Genomic DNA, 23,864 nt, shown 5'->3' on the forward strand with positions numbered 1-23,864 from the left:
GAAAAGTACACAATTATAGTGCAGTGGGCTGCATGAAGGGTTGGCTATAACGGGTAACAACATCTGGTAGGCAGAGCAAAGGATACACTGAAGCATTTGATCTGTCACCAAAGCATATAATAAGCAGGTCAGGAAAATACTGCAGGACTCCAAACTAAACAGAATATTCTTCTGAAGAGCCGAATAGCAACGGTGATGTATTTTAAAATGCACGTTTTCAGTTCTCTAAAATAGGCGTAGATATTTCTGATACAAAGTGCCTCAAGTATTTAACAGTGACATTTATCACTTCAGCAGTGCTAGCATAAATAAAGGCTGGCTTCTCTTCTCCACCTAAATTTACTGCTTAAATTCTAGGGTCCTCCCTAGGTCCTTTGGGCTGGCAGTGCAGAGCCTCTGGGCTGTTATTTCTTCCCTCGATGCTCTGAAGCTGCTGTGCGTGCCTTAGAAATGACTCCTCTCCTTGCGTATCAGAAATGACCTGGGAGTCTCCGAATGCAATGCTGCAGATGAGCCACTTGTGTGAGCCACTCTCCTGTCACCCCTGAACGGCACCAGGTTGTGCTGGCCCCGGCCCTGGTCAGGGTCTTTCTCAACCCAGGTGCAAAGTGAGACTGGAGGCTCGCTGACAGCCCAGCTCTCGGTGCTCCGATAGCATCACAACCCTGACTGTGTGCTGCTGAGCGATACCTGGCCTAATGCTCCGGTGAGCTGGTGTTAAGCAATTAGCAACCTGAGCCTTGTCCTCATTCCCGGGCCACCCCATACTCCTCTGTCCCCGTCTGGTGCCTGTGCACAGCTGGCCCCGTGCAGCTCCCTCCTGCTCCGTGCAGAGGGGAAGGGGATGCCTGGGAGCACGCTGTGCTCATGTTCAGAAGTCCTGTGTGAGCTACAACACCAAATGAGTCAGACTCTCTTCTCTTGTCTTCAGAACAAGTGGTATATATAATATATATCCATACAGCTAAGCTCTCTAAATCCCCCAGACAGGCAGGCTTTTCCATACTGCCCACTGGGCCAGCTTGTGCCTGGTGCCTGGGACCTGTCTGGGACAGCAGCACTGCCTGGAACACTTGGCAGTACCCAGAAACCTGCTAGGAAAGATGCATAGGTTTATCAGTATTGGGTGATCACACACCAGCTCCTGAGTTGGTGCCCAAGCACCATCCAGAGGTGCAGCACTTAGTGGCACAGGTATTATTTTTATGTGAGATCTGCTGTTGTTTTGGGAAAAAAATCCAGTAGCGTCAGTCAGTGTTACTGTGACAATATCGTTCCTTCCCATTTTACAGTTCTGGGTGTCTACTTTCGTTCCATGTACCCTTCCTTTGTCATGGACACACACAAGGAATAATTGATGCTGGCCTTCACTTCCTCATTCTCTAAACTGTAGATATAAGCTGTCTTACCTGAATAAGGCAACATGTACTCTGTGACATCAGGTAGCCACAGAGCATCGCCAGTAATCGCTAGGATCAGCATCCTGGTGCTCTTGAAACATACTCAATCACATAGCTCTAACACTCTCTTAGAAGAGAGATTAAATAGATGTAACCCAGCCTCCATGGTGGTAGGTATTTAAAAGGATGTGCAAAATATTTTAACATACTCTCAAATAACATTATTTCTTTGGTTTTCTTGTTACAATACAGGGACGCGGCATTTTTGCCAGTGGAAGTCCTTTTGATCCTGTCACTCTTCCAGACGGAAAAACTCTGTATCCTGGACAGGGTAACAATTCCTATGTGTTCCCAGGAGTTGCCCTTGGTGTTATTGCATGTGGACTGAAACATATTGGTGAGGACGTGTTCCTCACAACTGCTGAGGTACTGTATTAAAAATCATTTACATTTCTTCATTTAGTAACTTGGTAATAATGACCAATGAAACAGAAATACCTAAACATTCTCTTTAAAATCGGAAAAATATTGATTTTTGTTCCTTTGCTTGTTTGTTTGTTTTTGCTTAAGATCTTTATTTGCAAGGTATATTGGTTCTTTTTAAAGAGTTTATATGTGTTCCAAGAGTCATCTGACAGAAACTTCACCTTCTGTTGGAAAGGAAGTGAGAGCAGGACTTCAGTGTACAGTTTGCATGCATGTGCACATGAATTTAATTTTAGATTGAAAGGAACTCTATTCTGATGTTTGTAGCTTTGGGGTGACTTTGGTCACCTTTGCTTGCAAAAGTTACTTTAATTCTTTAAGCTTCTTGCTGTTTTTGTGCAAAGCTGTTGGCGTCATTTTCTGTGGAGCTCCTTTATCAAGAGCTGGTGAAAGCACTCCATTACCTTCTGGTTCTTTGCACCTCACTTCGACAAAATCATGACGTTATTCTTCCAGTTTTCTTTCATATCCTTTTCTACATTGGTTATTCTCTTTCCTTGGGCATTTTTTAATTTAAAGACCAATTTTTATTGGTTTGTCTTCCTATATCTCCACTCAGTGGACAAGAGAAAAACAGTGAGCAAGCACATTTGGTTCCAGTGATTGTTCAAAATCTGATATCCGCTGTCTTACAGTATTCATAAATTCACAGGATTGTATCTTCAGCACATAAGGGAGAAGAATCTAGCCTGTATTGTTTAGAATCCCTTCATCAAACAAAATAAATTACCTACAGCATTTGAAATCAAATGCTCTTGCACATTTTTTGTTCAAAAAAAGATCTTCCAAAGCTACAAGACGATCTTTCTATAGCTGCTTGTCATGTAAGATCTCACTTAAGATTAAAGGAGCTGTGTGAGTAGCTGGAGAATGCATCAGTAGTGTAGGTAGCACGCAGAAGAAGCCTCAAAGCAATGCAGATAGAGGTTATTATGGAACAATCAAAAAAGAGAGAGGAAAGGTTACACCAGACTGCAAAAGTGGGAATGCCTGATGCAACTCTTCCCGCTTCTCTAAGGGATATTGCATTCCAGGATTCCTGTTCCTTGTGTTCCTCTTCTTGGATTAAAGGGAAGAAAGTGGTCCTTTACTATCACCCTGAGGCAATTCGTAGGCAACATGATCCTATGACTGAGCTTCAGATGTGATATGAAGCTTTCTTAAAAGGCGGGCACTTGCACGCTGCCATAGCTGGATTTCTGAAGTTTTTTGAAGGTCCATACTACGGCATCTTTTAAAAGTTTGCCAGCAGTTGCCCTCTATGAGAAAGACATTCACAATTTCCATCTTTAAAATTAGTAAAAGGTCCAGACTGTCTCCACTGGCTTTAACCATCCTAGGAGGGCAAAGATCCATTTTGTAAGTCTTGGGATAATTATATCCTCCCTTTAAGTCCTCCCCTGTAATTTCAGTTGGATATGGTGATCTTCATTTGCTGGTCTAAACTGCTGTGTTAAACAGTTGTCTTATTTGATTCTAGAAGTTGCTTCATTTTGGTTTGGGTGAGATGGCCCCTATATATAGAAAGCTGATGGACGAAAGGTGACATATCTGTAGGTCGAACTGTCTTTTAAGTGGCAGTCTGCTAAGTCACCTAAAATCCATTCTGAAACCTAACTGTCAGGGAAATAAAATGTTATCAGAAATTTTGAGGACGATTTTAAATTCTCTCTTGAAATGAGTGTTGTCCTCTGGTAAAATCCCTAGTAAAGCTTGACATATATATTTTTTTTCTTGTATAGAAAATCTCCGTTGGCATCAAGTTCAATGGGTGGCTATTTGCAATATGCCTAGAATTAAGACTGTTCACATCTGTTCTCCCTCATTGTGTGAGAGGCATTATGTGACTGGGGCTTGAGGGTGCTCGAGGCAGTTACTGACCTGACAGATTTCATAGGCCTTTGCCAGAAGAGGTAGCAGAGCCATTAAGGCCAGGAGAGCTGCTTAGAGGCCCTTAGCTGAAATTACAGTACAAAGCAAAGGCTTTTTTTTTTTTTTCTGGACTTTTTCAATGGTAGGGAAAAATCAAAACAGTTTCACGTTTTTTAGAACATTTGTTAGTGTTCTCCATTGGAAACGGAAGTGTCCAAGAGGCTGCAGAAGTTAAAGCACCAAAAAGATGCCTTTTTTAAAAAAGGGACGTTCTTGGTTTGTAGTGGTAGCTTACCTGAAAAACTATAAAAAACAAGCTGCCCAGGCTGTATGCCTGCAACTGCTGTCTTCTTGCTTTGCCACCTCTCCAGGTAGATCTGATAAAAGTCCTGAATAGCTTGTTATAACTACCACAAATTCTACTTGCAGTGTTCTTTTCTTCATGCCAAGTAACGCAGAATGTAACTTGGATTTTGATTGACAAATCTAAGGTACCATGAGCTGTAAGACCTCTTAATTGCAGGTGATTTCTCTGTGATAACAGGGGACATTACCTGTTCTTCTAAGTCCTACCAAACACAACAAGAAGGACAGGGAATGATGAACTAATGAAATATCCTTGGCATGTGTGGCCTACAGTTAAATTACTTCAGAAATACTGCTATTTAATCCTTTCACTATAGAAAACATCCTCCAAAAGCCAAGATGCCCCCACTTGCTTTATACCATTTGTCCAGCCTTGGCTGTCTTTCACTTAGATTCTGGAATAAGGCTTAGCTAATTTCTGTTAGAAACTTAAATTTGTTAAACTTTAAATGGTGAAAATGACCATACTGTGTCAGACCTAAGATCCAAACAGCCCAGGATCTCTCTATGAAAGTCATCAGTAGCAGAAACTGAGGAGAAGAGGATAATTAGGGGAAAGGAGTGATCCTTCCGCTGAAAATGCTTCTCAGCACTCAGTATTAAACAGACTTACTGAGCTGGAAGTTTTATCCCGTCATGGCTTTCTCTCATAAATGAGCCTGATGGCTTTTCAAACATGTTTGTGCATTAGAACATCTTTTGGCAATTAGTATCACAATTTAATTATGAGTTCTGCAGAAAAACAACAACTCTCCTTTCATGATTTCCTTCTGTCTGATGAGTTGCATTTCGTGTACTAGCATGAGAAATAATCACCTTCAGTTGCCTTTTGTTTTTTCTTTCAGTCTTCCCATCTCTTCTTTCACAAGTCTGTAGTAATCCTTCATGTACAAAAACTAACCTTTTGATCATCCTTGTTACTCTTTACACCATTCAGGATTTTACCCTATTCTTGCTTGAAGTAGGTGAAGAAAAAATGCAAACAATTCAAAGTGATGTTACGTTGAGGATTTGTATATTGGTATAATTACTTTTTTGCTTCTCTTTTTCATAATAACTCCAAATGTCGATTCATCCTGTTTCCCACTTCCATTGACCTGATGTTCTCAGAAATCTTCAGAGCTCTTTTTTTTTTTTTTTCCAGAAAGCACATGAAGAATGTGTCATTCCCTTTGCAAATGTTTGCTTCTGTGCTTTTGCTTACAGAAGTATATCAGAAGGACTAGCAGGCCACCTGTATAGGCTAAGCTTGGCTGCCTCTCCCACTTCACGCGTCACCCTAATCTTTTACGGCTTGCTTTCTGTCAACCCATCACAAGACAGAAGTACTCTACTCCTGACCCTTTTTCTCAGCACTGCATTGCACTAACAGCAACTTGCTGTTGATCTCTTCAGATTTCATCTTTCCTGCAGAGACCCATTAAGTTACCAGCAAAAATCTCTTCTTCCAAGCTCCTCTTTACACCTTCAGATGCACACCTTGTTTTGTCAACGGGCTGTGCACCATTTTTAGATAACCTAGTTTCTGTTACAGAAAGCAAAGATAGATCTTATGTTGTCGTAGCTCCACCTAGTGGATTTTTTTTGCTGTATTTCTCAATATCAGCTGTATGTTTGCTCTATTTCTCAATATCAGATTAAAATGTAAACAAGTAGTTTGCCTTCACTAGTTATACTGAACAGGAGTATCTAATCTCTTGCTGCACTTGTTACCATTTCCCCTCTGAATGCAAAAACCTTACTGCACCCAGCAGGGTATTGGGTAGGTTACAGAAGAGAGCAGTTCCTCTGTGAACCAGGAGCTACCGTAGTGTTAGCTACTTAATTCAGACTTTTTACCTGCTTATTCCAGGAGGACAAGTTGATGGTAGCCACGCATCTCTCTTGAAGCAGGCCTAGTTGTCGGCAAGCAAATTACCCAAGGTCCTGTTTCCCACATGCAACAGAAAATGTAGGATGCAGTTGTTGTTGCTGTGTTTCAAGTATCTTGCTAGTACCTTCCCTCAAAAATACACTTCATGCTTTCCCTCTGGGCCATGTTACCAGTTCCCTGGACTTCCCTGGTGTTTCCAGAACCTCTGGAGACACCATACGTGCCTCCACCAGACATTATTTGGCCAGCATTTTCCTTCTGTCCACCACATACCTCTACAGGTCACATCACACCCTGCACTCCTGGGCCTCTCAGTGATGTGGCTCTAACCCTCTGGTGGCTAAGCTAATTGCACAAAGATGTGCCTAAACGCTTTCTTGTTTCCTCTGAAGGCAACACTAAGGTGCCCCCACGTTATGCTTTTATTTTGGATCAGAATGGTCCTTCAGGAACAAATTTCCCTGCTATCCCTACATATACAGCACCTCGGTCCACAGCGCAGTGTGGGCTTGGGCAGGGAGGGGGAGTGATTTCCTTCTGGGTGAAACTACATGGAAGGATTCACTCCAGGAGCACGCCTAAAGTACTGAACTGCAATGGAAACTGTTTAGAAAATATAACAGATTTAAGAAGTCAGAGCTGGCACTCTATGAAGAACCTCCTTTTCCTGTTACTGTTATGTGCTCCCAGCTGTTCAAAGGGCAAGCCATGCTTTCTAGATCTGTTCGTGGCTGGAGACAACTGCAAAACATTTCCAGTCTTGGTGGAAAGACCAAGTAAGAGTATCCAGGCCATAGAGGAGATGGTCTTCTAGGATGTGAATCAGAACTTCTGTATCATTCTTTGTTTTCCCTAATCAGTCTGGTAAAAAATCAAGCAGAGATAAAAATAATTTTTTTTAGTTATTTGTTATGGATGAGATGACAGACCTACAGAAGCCTTCAAGTGAAGTGGACAGACCTGCTCTAGAAGCAGTGGTTTTTTTTGTCCCAACAAGCCAGATTTTATCATTAGACCCTGAATAATCTTTGACTTTACTTTGTTTTGCGTTTGACTGTATTTCTTCTTATGATCTCATACAAGCTAGATGGATGAGCTGGTGGATGCACAAGAAGCGTGGTCAACTACTAGTAATTTTATTCAAAGCATTTTAGAGTGAAAGGTTTCAGCTCTATTGTTTTTCTACTTTTTTCTATTAATTTTACATTAATAAATCTTTCTTTTCCTTCCACCCTATCTACAAAAATATGAGGGAATCAGGGTTCAGTATAGTCATAGCAAAATAGACTTATTGTCTGAGTGAGAAAAGGGCATAACTCCCTACATTTCTAGCTCTCAGGTAAATTGTGCCTAATGATCAGGCTGATTGTTAAAAATACTACCTAGGTGGATTAAGCAGTACCTGTATAATTTGCCAAAGCAGAATCATTTCTTTGTGTAAGACTAGATCACCATCTAATAAAGCTACAGCAGTATCTCATTTGAAGTTAAACACATCTGCTTTATTTCTAGGTAATAGCTGAGCAAGTTTCAGAGGAGAATTTACAGGAAGGTCGCCTGTACCCTCCTTTAGTCACAATTCAGCACATATCACTGAAAATCGCTGTGAGGGTAAGTCATTTCAATCTTTTCTGGCTTCTTTTGTTCCCGCTCTCTCTATGTAATTGAGCATTTAATTAGATCAGCTAACACATCTCTACACAAGCTGAAGTAGATTTACATCAATCTTAGTCTAGAGTAGCTTCTAAATTAAATTTGAATTCATAAAGGTAACCCCAGATTTAATCCGAATACACAAAGGAAAGAGATGGAACTATGGCAAGTGTTTATTTATTGATGTGAAAGTGGAGTGATGTCTGCAGAGCGCAACCTACTGTCCACCTGGTGGGCACTGGTCCCCAGGTTGACCGTCATGAGAGCTGCACACTCAAAGGCTTTTGGCCCTTCCTAATTACCAGTTGCCTGTTGACAGAGTAAATCACACCCTTCATCCAGACACTATTTCCGTTTGTTCCAGCCCTCGTTCTGGCCTGTCAGAATAACTAACTACAGGGGGTGCTTTCTGTTTATGGCTCAGGTTTTCCAGAGGGAAGGAGGATTATTTTTTTGTTTGTTTTTTACTGGCAGACGATATGAGCAGACTTTCAGTAGCTGACCTAAACCTGCAGTTCACCAAGAAATTTGCCTGCCCTGGGGAGACGAAGTTTTCAAATAATGTACCTATCCCAGTTCGTCCCTCAGTCAACCAGCGTGTCAGCCTTCTTTTGTTTCACAGATGAATGTCCAGATAAAAGACATCTTTCTCAGCTAGATGGATGTTCTTCAGACGTGGGAGGCAGCTTTGATGAGTTGACTGGCCTCTAACCCCTTCTAAACTTCATTTCTGTTGCAGCTATATCTGGGATGCAATAATTGATCCTGGGCTTGCTGATTTCTATGTGAGGAAAAAAAAAACAAGCAAATTTATGTATTTCCCCCAGCTATGTCTAGAATAAAACCTGTGCTCTGTGTGGGACTAATTTTTATTGTGTGTTTACCTTTGAGAAATCTATTATCTCACTATGGCAAACAATAAACTTCTCTCATATGCAGGGAGCATGGAGGCTTTGAACAAATCACACCTGTCTTACTGTGCTTTGAAGAAGATGGTAAACCAGGGTAACTTGCACAAAGAAAAGCAGAAATAGTATCTCTGTGCTTGAGGGTTGTGGAATATTTTATTCCACCTGAAAAATAAAGCCTAAATATTAGTAGATGAGGCGAAACACTGTATTTAGAACAGAAAATGCATGTAATCCTGTAAGAGTTGAAAAGCAGCATGAGTCAGACTAAGTTAACTAAGTTAAACAAATGCAGACATCACCATATTCCTAATCTTATTCACTGTATACTATCCTGGATCCAGCGTAACTTTAGATGACTGTCAACACCAGAGAAGATAAATTGTCGTCTTGATTTTGAACTAATTCCTACTTTTAAGTCCTGTTAAATGTACTCAAATAGTTTATCAGCACTAATTAGGATTTTAATATATCGTTCCAGATTGCAGAGGAAGCCTACAGGAATAACACGGCCTCCACCTATCCTCAGCCCAAGGACCTAGAAGCCTTCATCCAGTCTCAGATTTACAGCACTGATTATAACAGCTTTGTGGCTGACTCATATACCTGGCCTGAAGAAGCGATGAAAGTGAAACTGTAAATATTTAATGAAGAATAAACAAATTAGCAGGAGAGAAAAAGCATTAAAATATTCAGAACATTTCTACCTAGTGAGCCTAAGAGTAGCTAATTTTTTAAGATGGAGAAAACTTTTTCTAAATTGTAATATTTGGTTAGAAACTCAGATTAAGAAGTCATATTAATTATACATGAGGAAATTAAAATTAATCTGAGAAATGTATTTGTGTTGTTTTTTTTATTGTTATTGCACTTGAAATATCCTACACTATGGTTTTCACAGATCCTTTTGTTATCAAAATAAGTGGTTGTACTGTAAGTTCAGAGTTTTGTCACGTGTGTCAGTGAGAACTTAAGCAGAAAATGGTACAATGGAAAATTAGGAAATACATACAATGACTGTTTAATCCATTACAAGTCACAATGTAATTTGTATAAATTGTCAAGCAAATTAAAAAAAAAAAAAAGGCAATTTAAAGAACAGTAATTTTAGAACATTTTCCACCAAAGAGAAACCTTACGGGTCAGTCGTATGTGGAGTAATGAAAATTTTCTAATGAGACCTGAACAAGCAGAAACTTGTGTTCAGATATGATTAGGATACTTCAATGTTACTTAACAGCAAAAGTGAAATCCTGTAAATTATCACTGTTTTCATTCCTCCCCAGCAAGATAACTGCCATTTTGATACATTGCAGTGGTCTGGCTTAAAGTTCGTGGAGTTACTTGCACTCCATTTTCTGACAATGAGAGAATATCGGGACTTTATGAATAGGCTGATGCTTGACAAAGTATTTTTCTTAGAAATATCAGTCGGCTGGCTAGTAGGCTTCTTGTGTATTAAACCTAATGAATTGCTGTTTTATACACACCATATAAACCTTTGAGTATTTCAGGCCAATATGTTTTTAAACACATATGGGATAAAGTATTATTCTTTGTAACAAACTTCCAAACCATCCAGCTGACGTCTACTAAATGAATAATTATTATGAGGAAAAGCATCTATCATTATGGGGGAAGCAAACATTAATTCTACATTTCTCTCACTAAGTACTATTTAGCTCAGTTCCTCTGTAAGTTTTTAGAAGTTTGTTGATAATTCAGCACGTTGAATATGTTTATCTACCCACTGATTTCAAATGAAGGTATCTTCTTACTGTTTTTTTTGGTTTTTTTTTTAAACCCTTCTTATCTGTCAACCAGATATCAAATGATACCTGGCCTTTATTTTTCTACAAAGTGATTCCCTCTGCAAACCTCAACAGAAGCATTCGTGGACGCTCTCATGACCTGCATTATCTGGATTCATAATTAGCATAACCAGAAATAAAAGTCATGCGTCTGTGGTTTTCCTTATGAGGAATCATAACTGGATAGTACCATCAGCAGTTTCTTCCTTTAGAAAAAAATGAAGAATGCTTGTGCTCACAATAAAGCTTTAGGCAGCTCTAACTCAATTGTTTGACCATTCTCCTGCACAGACTTCCTGATCTATGTCAATGTTGTCTTTCAAATTTCCCACTGGTTGAAATCTCATGGATAAGGCCTATTTCTAAATCAGTTTGGTTTGCTGCTTTAAAAGAAAATTTTTTATCATTTGACAGCTTCCCAACAGGACTGAATGCAAATTCTTTTATTGTTTTTAAGTCATGACCATGTGGAATCTGCACTGACATGCTGACACATCAATGTTTTAAACAAACAAACAAAACCACAATGAATTATTAGCTGTTATAGAATTACCACTCCATGAAAAATGTAATGTACTTTCTGGACAGTTCTGGAAACAAAGTGTAGTTGAACATTTTGATTTATTTATTTTTGTCTGCTCTCATGCTTTAGAGGTATTTCTACAAAAATGGATTTTATTTGTCCAGACCTTCAGCTCTGCCACAGCTGCAGACTGCAGGTCCTGAATTCAAAAAGAAGAGAGAGAGAAACTTTCTGCTTCATTGCATAATAGGAAACCATACACATTTTTTTCCGTATGAAAAATATATTTAAAATTTCCTTGATTTATTTGGAAAAAAAAAATCTTTTGTATTAATTTTGTAGTCATCGTCAGAGCATACTGAAACACAGTCATTAAAAAGCTGCTGTCAGAATTGTTTGATTTTTAGATTTGAGCAGCCAAGCCTCAACAGCTCAACAGTATGTGTGGTTTTATTGCTCTGTACCAATTTTCAAGTTACGGTGACAAAGCAGAAGGCGTTTGCTGGCGGTTCTTTGTGGCACAGCTGCTTCGGACTTTTCAGTCACATTCTTCATCTACGTATTATATTGATAACATTTAAATATGATAATCCATTGTATTATACATATAATATAGGGAAAAAAAGAGGAAACGCTAAAATTTATTCATCTCATCTTAGGTGTTGTCCTTTCCAACATGCTTGGTCTAACAGTATAAATGTGAAATACAATGAGTTGAACAACTACTACTACTAAGAATTACTATTAATGTAATGAGACCATAATGAGATGATAGCAAAAGGATATTGGAAATGGTGCCAACAGCACTAAAAGATTGTAAAGATAGCGCCCAAAGCTTACACGTTATGGAGTGAGGTGGGCTTTCTTCCCCCTCTCCGCTTTGTTTAAAAGCAAAATTCGATACTGCAGTCAGGCACAAAAGTCTTTGCATTTCATGGGTTTGTGGAATGAAGTGAGAGTAAATGATTCATAAAGCAGCAAAAGAAGCAAAAGATGCTGTATGCACTAAATCTTGACTGTATCAGTAAGACTCCGTTCAGTAGGATGTGCTTTTGTATTGGAAACCATATTAATATGCCAGAGTAAAGGGGAGAGTGGCTCTTAAGAATCTTGCCCCCTACCAAATGGGCATCTGATCAATAAATTCAACCTACTTGCTGGATCTATTAAAAGAAAAAAAAAATATTTTACAAAGTGTTTATGATTGTACACACTGCATAGAGAGGTATTATTATAAACAAATATTCACTGTAAGAGATGAAGCATTCTCAGGATTATTGATGATAAAAAGCATTTTAGACCACGAAAACCTTGAGATTATCTTGCCTGATCTCCCACAAAACACAGGCTGTTGCATTTCTCTTTATTCCTACAGTGTTTTAAAATTGAGCACTTCAGTTCTTTGGAAACAAAACTCTGCCTGCAACCAAAGAGCAGGGGAGAATTCACATGTCCTCAGCACTTGAGGCTCTTGTACACCAGGAGACAACTTTCACTGATGTAAGCAAGTCTCTGGTTAGTCCTGCAAAGAGAGGTTTATCATGTCAAGTTCCTTGACAATCTGTCATTAGGGAAAAAAAAAAAAATCTTTCTATACGAGCCCTCCATGCACAACACACAAAACTCCTCTCTGAAGACTGGTGAAAGGGTGCGTTTTAAAGAGATATCTGATCTTATATGTAAGTTTCCAAAAGAATCATGAAGCCACCTCGCTACCCAATAAATTGTTCTAATATTTAATTATCCTTATTCCAAGGAAAATGCATATACTTCTAGGCTGAGTTTGTCCAGCCATTGACTTATCTTATAATCAGCCCTACACTACTGGCTGTACTACTCTAGGCAAGTATTTACACTGCTTAGCTGCCACGTGTAACCTTTTTATCCAGCAGGACAGCCCCCTGGAACTCCTTATACTGTTCTGCTTCTCGGTTCACGGGCCGGTTCTGCCAGCGTTTGTGCCACTCCTGTCCATGACATCCTGCCACTTGGGGCTGGTTTACATGGCAGCATTTCAAAAACAGAACGTCAGCACACGTGGCAGCCCCTTCTGAGGGAAATACGGTGGTTTCGCCGAAGTAATGCGAAGCGCAATGCCTGCGTCCCCACGAGGGGAGCGCTGCCTCTGTAAGGCACGGCTCCATAACCTGGCAGCCCCTGAGGGACGACCCTAGCCAAGCTCTCGTGAACGCCGTGCCGATGCCAGCTACCTCACTAAGCCTTCCCCGCCCGAATAAAGCCAAGACTCGAGTAAATCACTAAAACCACGGCGCTTTTATTTCTCGGCTCCTGAAGCACCAGACCCTTTACGCCCCCCGCCTTCTCTCCGGGGACCACCGCCAGCGCGGGCCGCCATGAGGGGGGCGGCGGCGCGCACGCGCGCTGGGCTCCCGGGCAGCGGCGGCCGTTGGGGGGGGGGGGGTAGCACCAACGGTCGGCGCCGTTTGAAGCTCAACGGTCGGGGCGCGCGGGCTGCCTGAGGGAGCGCCTCGCTGAGGCGAGGCGAGGCGGGGGGGGCTCCATCCCTCCTTCCCCTCCTGTCCCGCGGGCTGGGGGCTCGGAGCCGCTGCAGGGCGTCCCGTCAGCGGTAGCCGCGTTGCCCAGGTAGAGGGAGCAGGCAGGCTCCTGCCCAACCGAGCCGGGCTCAGCCCGTGAGGCGCGGGGGTGGGGGGGACGACGACTGTTAGGGCGCCTCCGCCGGTCCCGCGGGGGGGACCCCACTACCCGGGGAAGCGATCGCGATCCTGGTACGCCGCCGGCTGCCGAGCGGGCGGGGCTCGGCTGCTACGTGGCCGCGCTGAGCCCGGAAGAGGAGGGCGGTGGCGGCCAGGGGCGGTGGGCCCGGGCGCCGCCCCCTTGTAACCAACGCGGCTGAGCCCCGGGGGGTTGCTCCTGTCGGGGTGCTCGGGCGGCAGCCCCGGCCCAGAGCCCCTCAGCGCTACGGGTCCCGGGAGCGGCACGAGGGCTGTCGTGTTCTGTCGTGTTCTGTCCGTGTTCACGCGCCTGGCTGAGCTGCAGTCCGAAGAAAATACCCGCTGACACTGCTAGGAGCTTCCCTGCAATTTGTGAGGGTAAGAAGAGAGACTGCAGGCTGCATCTGGTCTCAAGGGTTAGAGCGTGGAGCCGTGGCCACGGGCAATGAGTGGCTAGTGCTGAAGTGGGAAACGGCTGGCCCTTTGCCAAGAGCTTTGCTGGGAGCCCTGCCAGTAGACAACTGAAAATCTCAATCTCCTCGCCTAAATTGCTTCGTTGTCTTGTGATCTGATGAAATCTGGCCCTGCTCTGTTTGTCTAGTGTTGCACTGGGAAAGTAGAGGCTCCTTCATGGATTGTGCCTGTAGTGATCCTCCTCACAGTCCCACCAAGGGGTTTATGGGGCTGTTGATGGTATTGTGTTGACCTCGGTTTAAGATATCTGTAGTCTTCAAAATTAAATGAAGTGCAAACTGTGAAACTAATGACTTGCTTCTCTCATGGGCATCTCTGCTACTTCCTTCTCTAGAAATGGATTTTGAAGCACTGAAAAAATACTCAGCGTTGCATCCTAAGCCTGCTGGACTTACTCTTCAGTATGGCACTGCTGGATTCCGCAGCAAGGCAGAGCAGCTCGATCACGTCATGTTCCGCATGGGCTTGCTGGCAGCTCTCAGGTCCAGAGCCACAGGATCTACCATCGGTGTCATGGTTACAGCATCTCACAATCCTGAAGTAAGAACAACCTTTTATTTTAAAAGAAATCAGATGGAGTCACTGGTGGAATCAGAGCTCCTCACAGTAATGGGAACAAAAAGTACCCATAGGCCACATCCTGCAGGTACCTGCACCTCCTTAAGGGACGTGGTCAGCCTGCTTCCTTGAAATATGATCTGTGGTATGTTTAGCATTACTTTTCCCCATATATGTGGGAGGGTTCATTTGCTGTCATGTGGAAAAGTAAATGTTGTAACGTAGGAAATTAGTAACATGGGCAAGGCCAGGAGTACCCTTGAAAAGATGAACATTCGGGCAAAATCTGGTATTTAAAAAAAAAAAAAAAGTAAAGTGCAGCAGTTATAAACCAAACACTTAGACTTCTGTTGCTGTGGAGTATTCCTTAAGACATTTTAATGTCAAGTGAACTTGATGCCAAAATTATAGGGGAGGGGGAATCTGTGACTTAATATGCTGCTTATATTACTTCGGGGGATTGTTGGAGGTTGGAATAAATAGCTGAGCTATGGCTTTCCAGAAACATTCCATATTTAAAGAAGCGGTGTGATTAAGTCTTGTGTCAGTTGTCTTCAAAGAGCTTTTAAGTTTCCAACTTTCAGTCTTAATGTTTTGTTCCGTTTCCTTCTAAGGAAGATAATGGTGTGAAGCTGGTTGATCCTCTCGGTGAAATGCTGCACCCTTCCTGGGAAGAATATGCCACCCAACTAGCAAATGCAGAGGAGCAAGAGTTACAGAAAACACTAACTGAGATCTGCCAAAAAGCAGCAGTGAACCAGCAAAAAGATGCTTCAGTGTTTCTTGGTAGAGACACCAGGTAATTACAAAATAGATGTATGCTGCTTTTACAGAGGTGCCAGCAGCCTGTTCCTGAGGGCTGCAGAGAGCTGCTCACCCAGCAGCCACGTTGGGCCTTTTGCACTGATTTGTGGTGATAGCAATCAACAGAAGCATTCCAACATTGTTGCTGTATTAGCTTCCCCGATAATTACAAGAACTTCCTAGCACTGCTTCTGAATTGAATGCTTTAGTGTTCTGTTTTGTGGGTGCCGTGTCACCTCCAGGTGTGTTTTGAAGTTCACTCATCTCCACAGTTCTTTGGTCTAGTGACTGTCAAACTTTTTTGTTGTTGACCCTGTCAGTAGAGAAAGGTATGGATTTCTTCATGTCGACCCTAAGTCTACTGGCAGGAAACCTATTTTTCATAGTCATCTTCCACACGCGTTTCCTTTCCAAACCATACATAAATGTTTCCTGTAAAGGTTATCACTTGTGTTTGTTGTTTTCCAGACCAAGCAGCAAGAAGCTTTCACAGGCTGTAGTAGATGGTGTCTCCGTTCTAGGCAGTCAGTACCACGGTATGTTGAGCTTTTGTAGTTCTGGTCTGATGTCAGGTTTCTGTGTAAATGTGACCCTGCTGCATAGACCCGGGGCAGTAGCTGAGATGCCATTTCCACTTTTGCTTGTAGCACTGTTCTTTCAGAAGAGCTGTACTGCTTTAACACAAAGGAGTTCATCTTTTCTTAGCAGAAATTGAAAAAATTCTTGTGTGTTTCCTGCATTGTGTTTGGTTACTGTAGAATAGGAAATATCGTACTGCTTTTAAGGAGGAATTAATTCAGTGTTCTATTTTTGAATATTGTGCCCTTTGTTTTATGTTAGATTATGGTCTGGTGACCACGCCACAGCTACATTACATGGTCTGCTGTCAGAACACCCGGGGGCAGTATGGGAAACCAACGCTGGAAGGTTATTACCAAAAACTGTCCAAAGCTTTTATGGAACTGATAAATAAGGTGATCACTGCTTCTTGTCGTCTTCTTGCAAGCGTACAAAACGGGTATCTTCTGATTGTTAGCCTGTTTGGGCCTGAAATTTTGAATTCAGCGTGTTTCTAGGTGTGGTGAGGGCGCCTATGGTGTCACTCGGGTATGAGTTCACTTTGCCTTTCTTCCTGTGTGCCAAGTCTCCCGGCTCTGGAGAGGGTCAGCGGCATCTGAAGATTGACTGTGCCAATGGTATCGGAGCCCTGAAACTGTCGGAGATGCAGCCCTACCTCCCAAAGGAGGTGCTAATTCACATCTATAACGACGGAACCAAGGAGAAACTCAATCACTTGTGTGGTGCGGATTTTGTAAAAGTTCACCAGAAGCCACCTAAAGGTATGTAGTCAGTAATTTTATATCCATTTATGTCCTCTCCAGGTCTGAAAGTGCAGGGTGTAGCAGCTGCAGGTGAGCTGAGCTCCCTTGTTTCTTACTTAGTGACTGTATGAATGGTTCTGCTCGTGTGATGGAAAGAGGGAAGGAATCCTCTGGCAGTTTTGGGCATGATCCTAGGTCAGAACTGTTTGGAGATCTGTGATGGGCTGATACGTGACCTGAATGTTAAGCTGGTGGAGCCCAAGGATCAGCGAGGACACTAGCTTAGTTTTATCTCCCGATTTGTTATCAGGAAATGTTGACATTATAGAGGTTAGGCTCACAGAGGCTTTCCCAGGTTTCTGAGGAAGAGCTGGCGTAATTAACTCCTTGATGCCAGCATAGTGACGAATTGACGTCACCCAGGGGGAAGATGACTTGAACCAGCTGCCTGCAGAGAGCAGAAAGGAAAATCCCCAAAGTGGGAGAACAGGTCGCTTTGAATATTAGATTACCTGAGGCTAAACAGGGCTCTGCAGTCAACAACTGCACCCTCACCGCAGCTGTTGGCCACGTCTGGACACGGTGGTACAGCGGCGTTGCCCCCTTGCGTGCTGCCTGGAGGAGCACGTTTGGGGTTCCTGTGCTTCGCAGGGCAGAAGGTGTCAGCAGCGTGGGCAGGTTTTCTTGTCTGCTTGCATACTCAAGTCTGTTCCCCCAAGAAGGGGTTGCAGGGTGCAGAGCATCCTTCGGAGCTCCGAGCTACGCTCCTAATGGGCTCTGAAATCGGCCTGGGGATGGCCAGCTGCAGAGCTTCTGAGAAGTGAACTCACAGGTTAACGCGAGGAAGGGTCTTGGTCAGCATCTTGGAGAAAGAAAGCCAGATGTACCTTAATGAAAGAGCACTGCATTTGCGTGTGCCATTGCTCTGTCATACGGTGACTGCTGCCTAGCCACTTCTGTATTGGCGCTAAGCCTAGAGAGGTTTCGAGGCAGGCACGCCCCGTGCGTCACACACACTGCTGAATAAATTGAATAGTGAGCCAGCAAAGCGTGAGGTATTCTGAGGCCACCAGATCCACTCGTATGGGTTTTGTTCAGCTCTGAGAGTTGCTGGTGGTTGCTTTGGGCTTTGGAGTGGGATTGTTGGGTTTTGTGGGCTGTCTCTTGCCGCAACTCTACTGCGGTGATGGCGTCGCTGACGGGCGTGTGTTTGCCTTCTGCTGGGACAGCGCCTCAGGTGCCAACGGGAGCGAGGTGGCGGTACAGGTTTGTCAGGTGGGAACAGAATACAATTAAGAAGTCTAAACTATATCTTGAAGAAAAAGGGTTTTGAGGTAAGGGGTTTGTGGTTAATCCCCATGTGCCTTGGAAACGTGGCAATGTTACGCCAAGAGCATACAGCAAACTTGCCAGGTGTCGGGAACTGCAGGCAAGGGGTCTTTGGAGCCCTCACGTGCCTCAGGGTGCACTGAGGGAGGGCTGGGCAAGCGCCTGGCTTCTACCAAGGGCAGCCAGTGGCTGCTCACCACGTCAGGCTCCTGCCCTGGGCGTCACTGCAGCCCTCGGCTCGCCCTGCTCTGTACGGAGCAGTGCAACCTGCCTCGGGCCCTGGGCGGTGGGAGCCCATCGGGAGGCTCTGTGGGGACCCCGCTGTGTGGGCAGGCGGTGGTGGTTGCATTGCACGGGCTTTGTGCTTATATCATCACATGTCCTGTGCCTCCTGCCACCATTTAGAGGTGTGAAGATACGCACAGTGGTGCTGCTGGGACTGATTTCGTATGCTGCTGGGGAGAAGGTTTAGCATAATAAATATTTAGAGAGCCTGCCTTTTTGATGCTACTTTTTGTAGACGTGAACAGGGGCTTTGCCACTGCCATTTAGTACAGCGCCACTGTTGCAAGTTTCTTGGTAAAAGCAGTATCAGTTTATGACCATCGATTTTGTGTGTGTCTGCACAGAGCTAATTTCTGGATGAGATCTGTGCTGGGGCTAATTTAAACATTTTGTAACCTTTTTTTTTCCATCTCTAACTTGCATTTCTAACTCTGTGCACTAGGGCTAGACATGAAGCCTAATGAGAGATGCTGCTCGTTCGATGGCGATGCAGATAGAATTGTGTATTACTACACGGACACAGCTGGCCATTTTCACCTCATAGATGGAGATAAAATAGCAACTTTAATTAGTATCTTCCTTAAAGAACTTCTTGCCAAGGTAACTTTAACATATGAATTGAATGCTCATGCTTTAAATGGAGAAAAGTGTAAAATACTCGAAAAGAACTGTGTTAGTTTGTACCCGTGTAGTTTTTCTACATCTACCTAACGTGAACCCACTTTAAAGAGATGTTTTGTACCTCATTGGCATGGCAAAAATGTTACTTTTATAGGGCTGTGGTTTCCAGGCGCCAAATAAAAATCTGAGCACTGAAATTTGAACCTTGAAGCTTTTCTTAGTGAGAGAGAACTTTTCCCATTTCTGTGCTGAATTTAGTGATATTCCCTTCTCTTGTTCTGATATATTTCATTACTTTTTTGGGTTCAGTACTCAGTGTTTCTATGAAACTTAAGCATTCCACTTGCATGAAAACTTATGACAGCCATGGGGTTTGTATGTCATCATTCCAAAACTGCTATCTGCAGCACAGCATCCATCCTCCCCGGGGAACAGGAAAAAAAAAAAAGAAACTTCCCAGAAGTTTTCCTGTGCTTGGTGTGTTAACGATAGGTGCTCAGTTTGCAAAGCCCAAGGTCCCTGAGTGGAGAGCTGCTTCAAGCCAGCCACAAAAACTGTCACACGCAAAGACTTGAATAAGATTCCTGTTACCTTATATGTGTAGATGCTCTCTGATGAGTGAGCTAATGCATTCCTCTGATACCCAGGAGTTTTAAGGGTCTGTAGAACATAGATCCCAGCCTGCACAAGTATTCTGAGTCTCCTTCCACTTGCCCTACCCCTCTGACTGCGTGCCTGGGGACAGTAAAGTGCTTTGCTTCTTGGTTTGCTCAGGTTGGACAGACTTTGAAGATGGCAGTAGTACAAACAGCCTACGCCAATGGGAGTTCAACGCGGTACCTTGAGGAAACACTGCAGGTATTCTCTAATTTATCCCTGGTAGTGTTCTGCAGACTTTGCTTACTTTTCTAGTAAGTGTTACTGTAACATGATCGTTAGGAAAACTCAACCTAGGCTAAAACAAGTGACTCATTTTAAAACCTGTAGCAGTTACTAAATTAGTGGTGGGAAAGGAGATTTGGAAGAACAAAGCTGAAAAATGCTAGTCAGCTTTTACTACTTTTAAAAAAAAAAAAGTTTGGCAAAAGTTAAACAAAATCAGGAGTTTCTTGGTTGTTGTGGTTTTTGTTTTTGAATCAACCTTTATTTCCATTTGAAGAAATGAAATCCTCCTTTTCATGCAGTTTGCTGAAGTAGCGGATAATTTAAGCTCTTGGAAGTCAGTAGCTGTGAAAGGCAGCTTGGTTAGTTAGTAACAGCCCACCTGGGCTGGTGCCCAGTTTCTGGCCCTTCCTACACTTCAGTTTGTTACCAGTCACTTCAGCTGCAGTTACCATCTGCTGACCAGAGTGAGTCTGTGACACTGTTTATGTTCTCGGTATGTCTGGGTTGTAGGTGCCTGTTCACTGTGTGAAAACTGGAGTGAAACACTTGCATCACAAGGCTCAGGAGTTTGATGTCGGTGTTTATTTTGAGGCAAATGGACACGGGACAGTAAGTATAAGCATGCAATGCATCATGTTTGCAGCCAAGACATACAAAAAGTGTCAAATTAGCCTGAGAAAGGTCTTTTCACTGTCTGCTTGCGGTTATAAATGAGACTTTTCTCTCCCAGTTTGAGAGCAGGCTTGTTTTCTCCCTTCTTTCTTTATCATAGCATTGCCACTACCTTTTCTGTTCTGTGGGGGGGATGCGAATTCATGGAAGCAAACCTTAATGACAATTATTTGGGCCTAAGCGGTAGAAGGCTTTCTTCTTTTTCCCCCTTGCTCTGTGGGCTCTCCTCCTTGATGTGGGCTGGTCTTGACAAGCTCTTTTTTTCTTTTTCAATTCTAGGTACTCTTTAGCAAAGCTGCTGAAAATACAATAAGACAACTGGCAAAAGAAGAGAAAGATGATGCAAAAAAAGAAGCAGCGAAGGTGCTTGAAAACCTGATTGACCTCATTAATCAGGTAAAAGCTGAGAGAAATAAATCACTATGGGGACAGGTATGGGGCTAACGCTGTTCAGGGACGGTTGGAGCAGGAAGTAGCGTGCTGTGATGGAAAGCGAGAGGAAAGGGGCAGTAGCAGTCTTCAGAAGACGTAATACTTTCTCAGGAATGGATGCAGAATGCTTTAGTCTGGTGTAGGCTTCTGGGTTCAGAATCAAAATTGGGAATAGGATGGCAGGAGAACCTAGTGATAGTATGTGACTTGTTCACGATTCAATAGCAAGTAATCTTTCAGCTGATGTTTTTCACTGACGTTTTTGGTATGGGAGGGTGGAGACATTCCAGCGTCCATGCAGCCATGGGAATCCCCATGTGTCCTAGCAGACGGTGTTTTTCCGGGAGTAGTGCCCAGTCACGCTTCACGGGCCAGCTTTAAGCATCCTAACCCCAGAGCAGGCGTGAGGTGCCGGTTCTCACTAAGAAAACTGCACACGTGTGCTGCAGTTCTCCTTAACCACAAATTAAGTGTGTAGGAAAAACAGGAGGGAAAAAAAATCCTATCCAAAGAGAGACAAGTCAGCTGCCTGCATGTTTATTCAGGTGGAAACTTACCGATCGTGTCACGCCTTCATTTCTGCACTGTTGAATTCTCCAGTTCTTCCCTTTCCCTCCCCTGCTCACAGACGGTGGGCGATGCCATCTCAGACATGCTGGTGATCGAAGCCATCCTGGCTCTGAAAGGTCTGACTCTGCACCAGTGGGATGCCTTCTACACCGACTTCCCCAACCGGCTGCTCAAAGTTCAGGTTAGTTACAGCGCGCCGTCTCGGGTCACAGCAGTGCCTTGCGGCCCTGAACTGAGCAGGTATTGCCTGTGTATAGAGAGATGAACTTCATCTGAAAGCTGAAATGGCCCACGGAAGGATTGGGGTAGGCCAAACAGTCCATGAAACAGCCCAGAAAAGGGATGGGAGTTTCACTTAGGCTCAAATAAAAACGTCTTAGGCAAATGATGAAATAGTAGTCACCTACGTTAAATGGAAAAACCTGACCAAAACAGAGGCAGGGAAGTACCTCATTACTTATTTTGAAGTAGTCAGTGTGAGTTAACGTGAGAAAGTTGCACAACGTAGTGCTGGTGTTTCATAGTGCTGTCTTGCCTGCTCTCTTTAGTGATGAGTGGTTTTGTTAACAGTGCTCCTATTCCTCACCTGAAAAAAAAGTGGAACTCACACTTTTCATGCAAAGGAGCCAACCAGAGCATGTGGTTAGGACATCAGGGCCACAAGCGAAAAAAAAAAGTTTTCCAGCAGGTACTGCTATAGGTCAAAATTTAACTGTCCCGTTTTTCTGAGGCCCCTGCCTGCTCAGCAGCTGGATTTTTCTTCCTGTGCCACTTAGAACTCCAGTGGTTAAGTTCTTCTTTCTCTTACCTTCTCCAGTATTCAAAGAGCTTGAGCAAAACAGGCTTCCATGCGGCAGCTCTGTGTCAGGCTTAGGGCACAGAGCTCTCTTACTGTGTCCTTAAGTTAGCCACAGACAAGGGGACAAACTGAGCTGTCGTTCTGACAGTGCCACACCAAAGCCTAAAGCCCTCTCTTACCAGTGGCCTGCTTCATTCTGCCCTCAGGGCAATCTGTCCACATGCTGTGGCAGTAAGTCTGTCTCTGTTGCAGGTTGCCGACAGACAAGTTATCGAGACAACAGACGCAGAAAGACGGGCAGTTACACCTCCAGGGCTACAAGAGAAAATTGATGCGTTGGTGAAGAAGTACAAGTTCTCACGAGCATTTGTCCGTCCGTCGGGAACAGAAGATGTTGTTAGGATATACGCCGAAGCAGACACACAGGTCAGAACTTAAACAACTTGTATGTAAGCACTGGGGGATGGTAATTACATCAAATGCAACAGGTACTAGATTTGGAAAAGGACTTAGTGATCAAAAGAAAATCTCTTCGGATTTTCTTTTATTTATAAAAGCGATGTTTAATGTTCTTAACGTCTAACTCTAAAAGTTATGTTTCCAAAGGCAGATTTGACACTAAATTATTTTTTGAAAAGAAAGTCAACCTTCTGGGAACTGAGGATTAAGACAAAAGTTACCTAGGCAGCCACTAACTGCATGATTTCTTAAGAGGCAAAGAGAAATCAAAGCAAACTTTGGATGCTCTTAAGAATTAATCTCGATGTGAACTTAAAAGTTGCAAAAGTTGCCACCCAAAGCTCTTCAAACAGTCATAGCTCACACCCCCATCTTCATGACCACAGTCACATAAGGCACCTCAACATGAGACAAAAATAGGGGGAAAACAGTACTTGCATGAGCTCTGGCTCTCAATGCTCTGGCTCAATGCTCTGGCTGTAGCACTGCATATTCATTCTAAATTTATTCTAAACTTCCACTCCTGACACCGCTGTAACTAACTTCACAATGTTCCACAGGAGAATGCTGATGCCCTTGCCCATGAAGTAAGCCTGGCCGTTTACCACCTTGCCGGTGGAAGAGGAGCACCACCCCAGCCGCTATAACAAACAATGCAACGGCACCTGAAGTTCATAACGGGACTTCTTAAATATTTTCCCTACCATTTGCTAATGTGGATGTACTGAACTCTTCTTGATTGTTGCAAGGATTAATCAGAACCGCGCAGAATATTACTCTGGTTATTTCTTACCGCTGGCACCTTACCTCTTACAGTGATGCTCTTGCTGCTGGGTGTTGCCCTCCTCTCAGTGTGTCTGACGCCGGACACTGACCTGTTCGGGGTGCCAGCCGTACTCCGTGTGTGTCACCGCTCGGCATCCAGGGGCTGGTTCACATCCAGAACAGAGCTGCAGCTCCAGCCTAAGACTGACGAACCATCTGCTCTGCCAGGAGCAGCCCGGCTCCCAGCAGCTCCAGAGGAGGCTCACGGGAGGGGAGGCTCCCTTCAGCCTTACGGCACCTGGCT

At 43.6% G+C, this 23,864-nt stretch overlaps 2 protein-coding genes across 3 annotated transcripts in view; both read left to right on the top strand.

Annotated features, from left to right (window-relative positions):
- The window catches only part of ME1 (malic enzyme 1), a 180,686-nt gene extending 171,287 nt beyond the window's left edge, over positions 1 to 9,399 (top strand). Inside the window, exons 12-14 of the mRNA XM_013180081.3 lie at positions 1,653 to 1,826; positions 7,510 to 7,608; positions 9,040 to 9,399. Coding sequence (XP_013035535.3) covers positions 1,653 to 1,826; positions 7,510 to 7,608; positions 9,040 to 9,198 — 432 coding nt within the window. The 3' untranslated portion in view covers positions 9,199 to 9,399. The remainder of the gene's footprint in view (positions 1 to 1,652; positions 1,827 to 7,509; positions 7,609 to 9,039) is intronic.
- Positions 9,400 to 13,331: 3,932 nt separating this feature from the next.
- Positions 13,332 to 23,563, top strand: PGM3 (phosphoglucomutase 3). 2 transcript variants are annotated; one of them, XM_048079875.2, is made up of 13 exons: positions 13,332 to 13,496; positions 14,394 to 14,599; positions 15,232 to 15,416; positions 15,890 to 15,957; positions 16,262 to 16,395; positions 16,566 to 16,761; positions 18,800 to 18,957; positions 19,753 to 19,836; positions 20,374 to 20,472; positions 20,815 to 20,931; positions 21,596 to 21,718; positions 22,589 to 22,762; positions 23,356 to 23,563. In XM_048079875.2, the coding sequence occupies exons 2-13, from the start codon at positions 14,396 to 14,398 to the stop codon at positions 23,440 to 23,442; spliced, it is 1,629 nt and encodes a 542-aa protein (XP_047935832.1). In that variant the 5' UTR covers positions 13,332 to 13,496; positions 14,394 to 14,395; the 3' UTR covers positions 23,443 to 23,563. The 2 variants fall into 2 exon arrangements, with proteins under 2 accessions (XP_047935832.1, XP_047935830.1); XM_048079873.2 differs by lacking the exon at positions 13,332 to 13,496 and adding an exon at positions 13,518 to 13,963.
- The last annotated feature ends 301 nt before the right edge of the window (positions 23,564 to 23,864 follow it).

The sequence above is a fragment of the Anser cygnoides genome, chromosome 3, assembly GCF_040182565.1.
Source record: "Anser cygnoides isolate HZ-2024a breed goose chromosome 3, Taihu_goose_T2T_genome, whole genome shotgun sequence".
Taxonomy (NCBI): domain Eukaryota; kingdom Metazoa; phylum Chordata; class Aves; order Anseriformes; family Anatidae; genus Anser; species Anser cygnoides.

Coding starts and splice junctions, on each gene's coding strand:
- PGM3 (XM_048079875.2), top strand. CDS start 14,396: ATGGATTTTGAAGCACTGAAAAAATACTCAGCGTTGCATCCTAAGCCT. Junction 15,417..15,889: donor TTTCTTGGTAGAGACACCAG/GTAATTACAAAA, acceptor GTTGTTTTCCAG/ACCAAGCAGCAAGAAGCTTT. Junction 20,932..21,595: donor TGATTGACCTCATTAATCAG/GTAAAAGCTGAG, acceptor CCCTGCTCACAG/ACGGTGGGCGATGCCATCTC.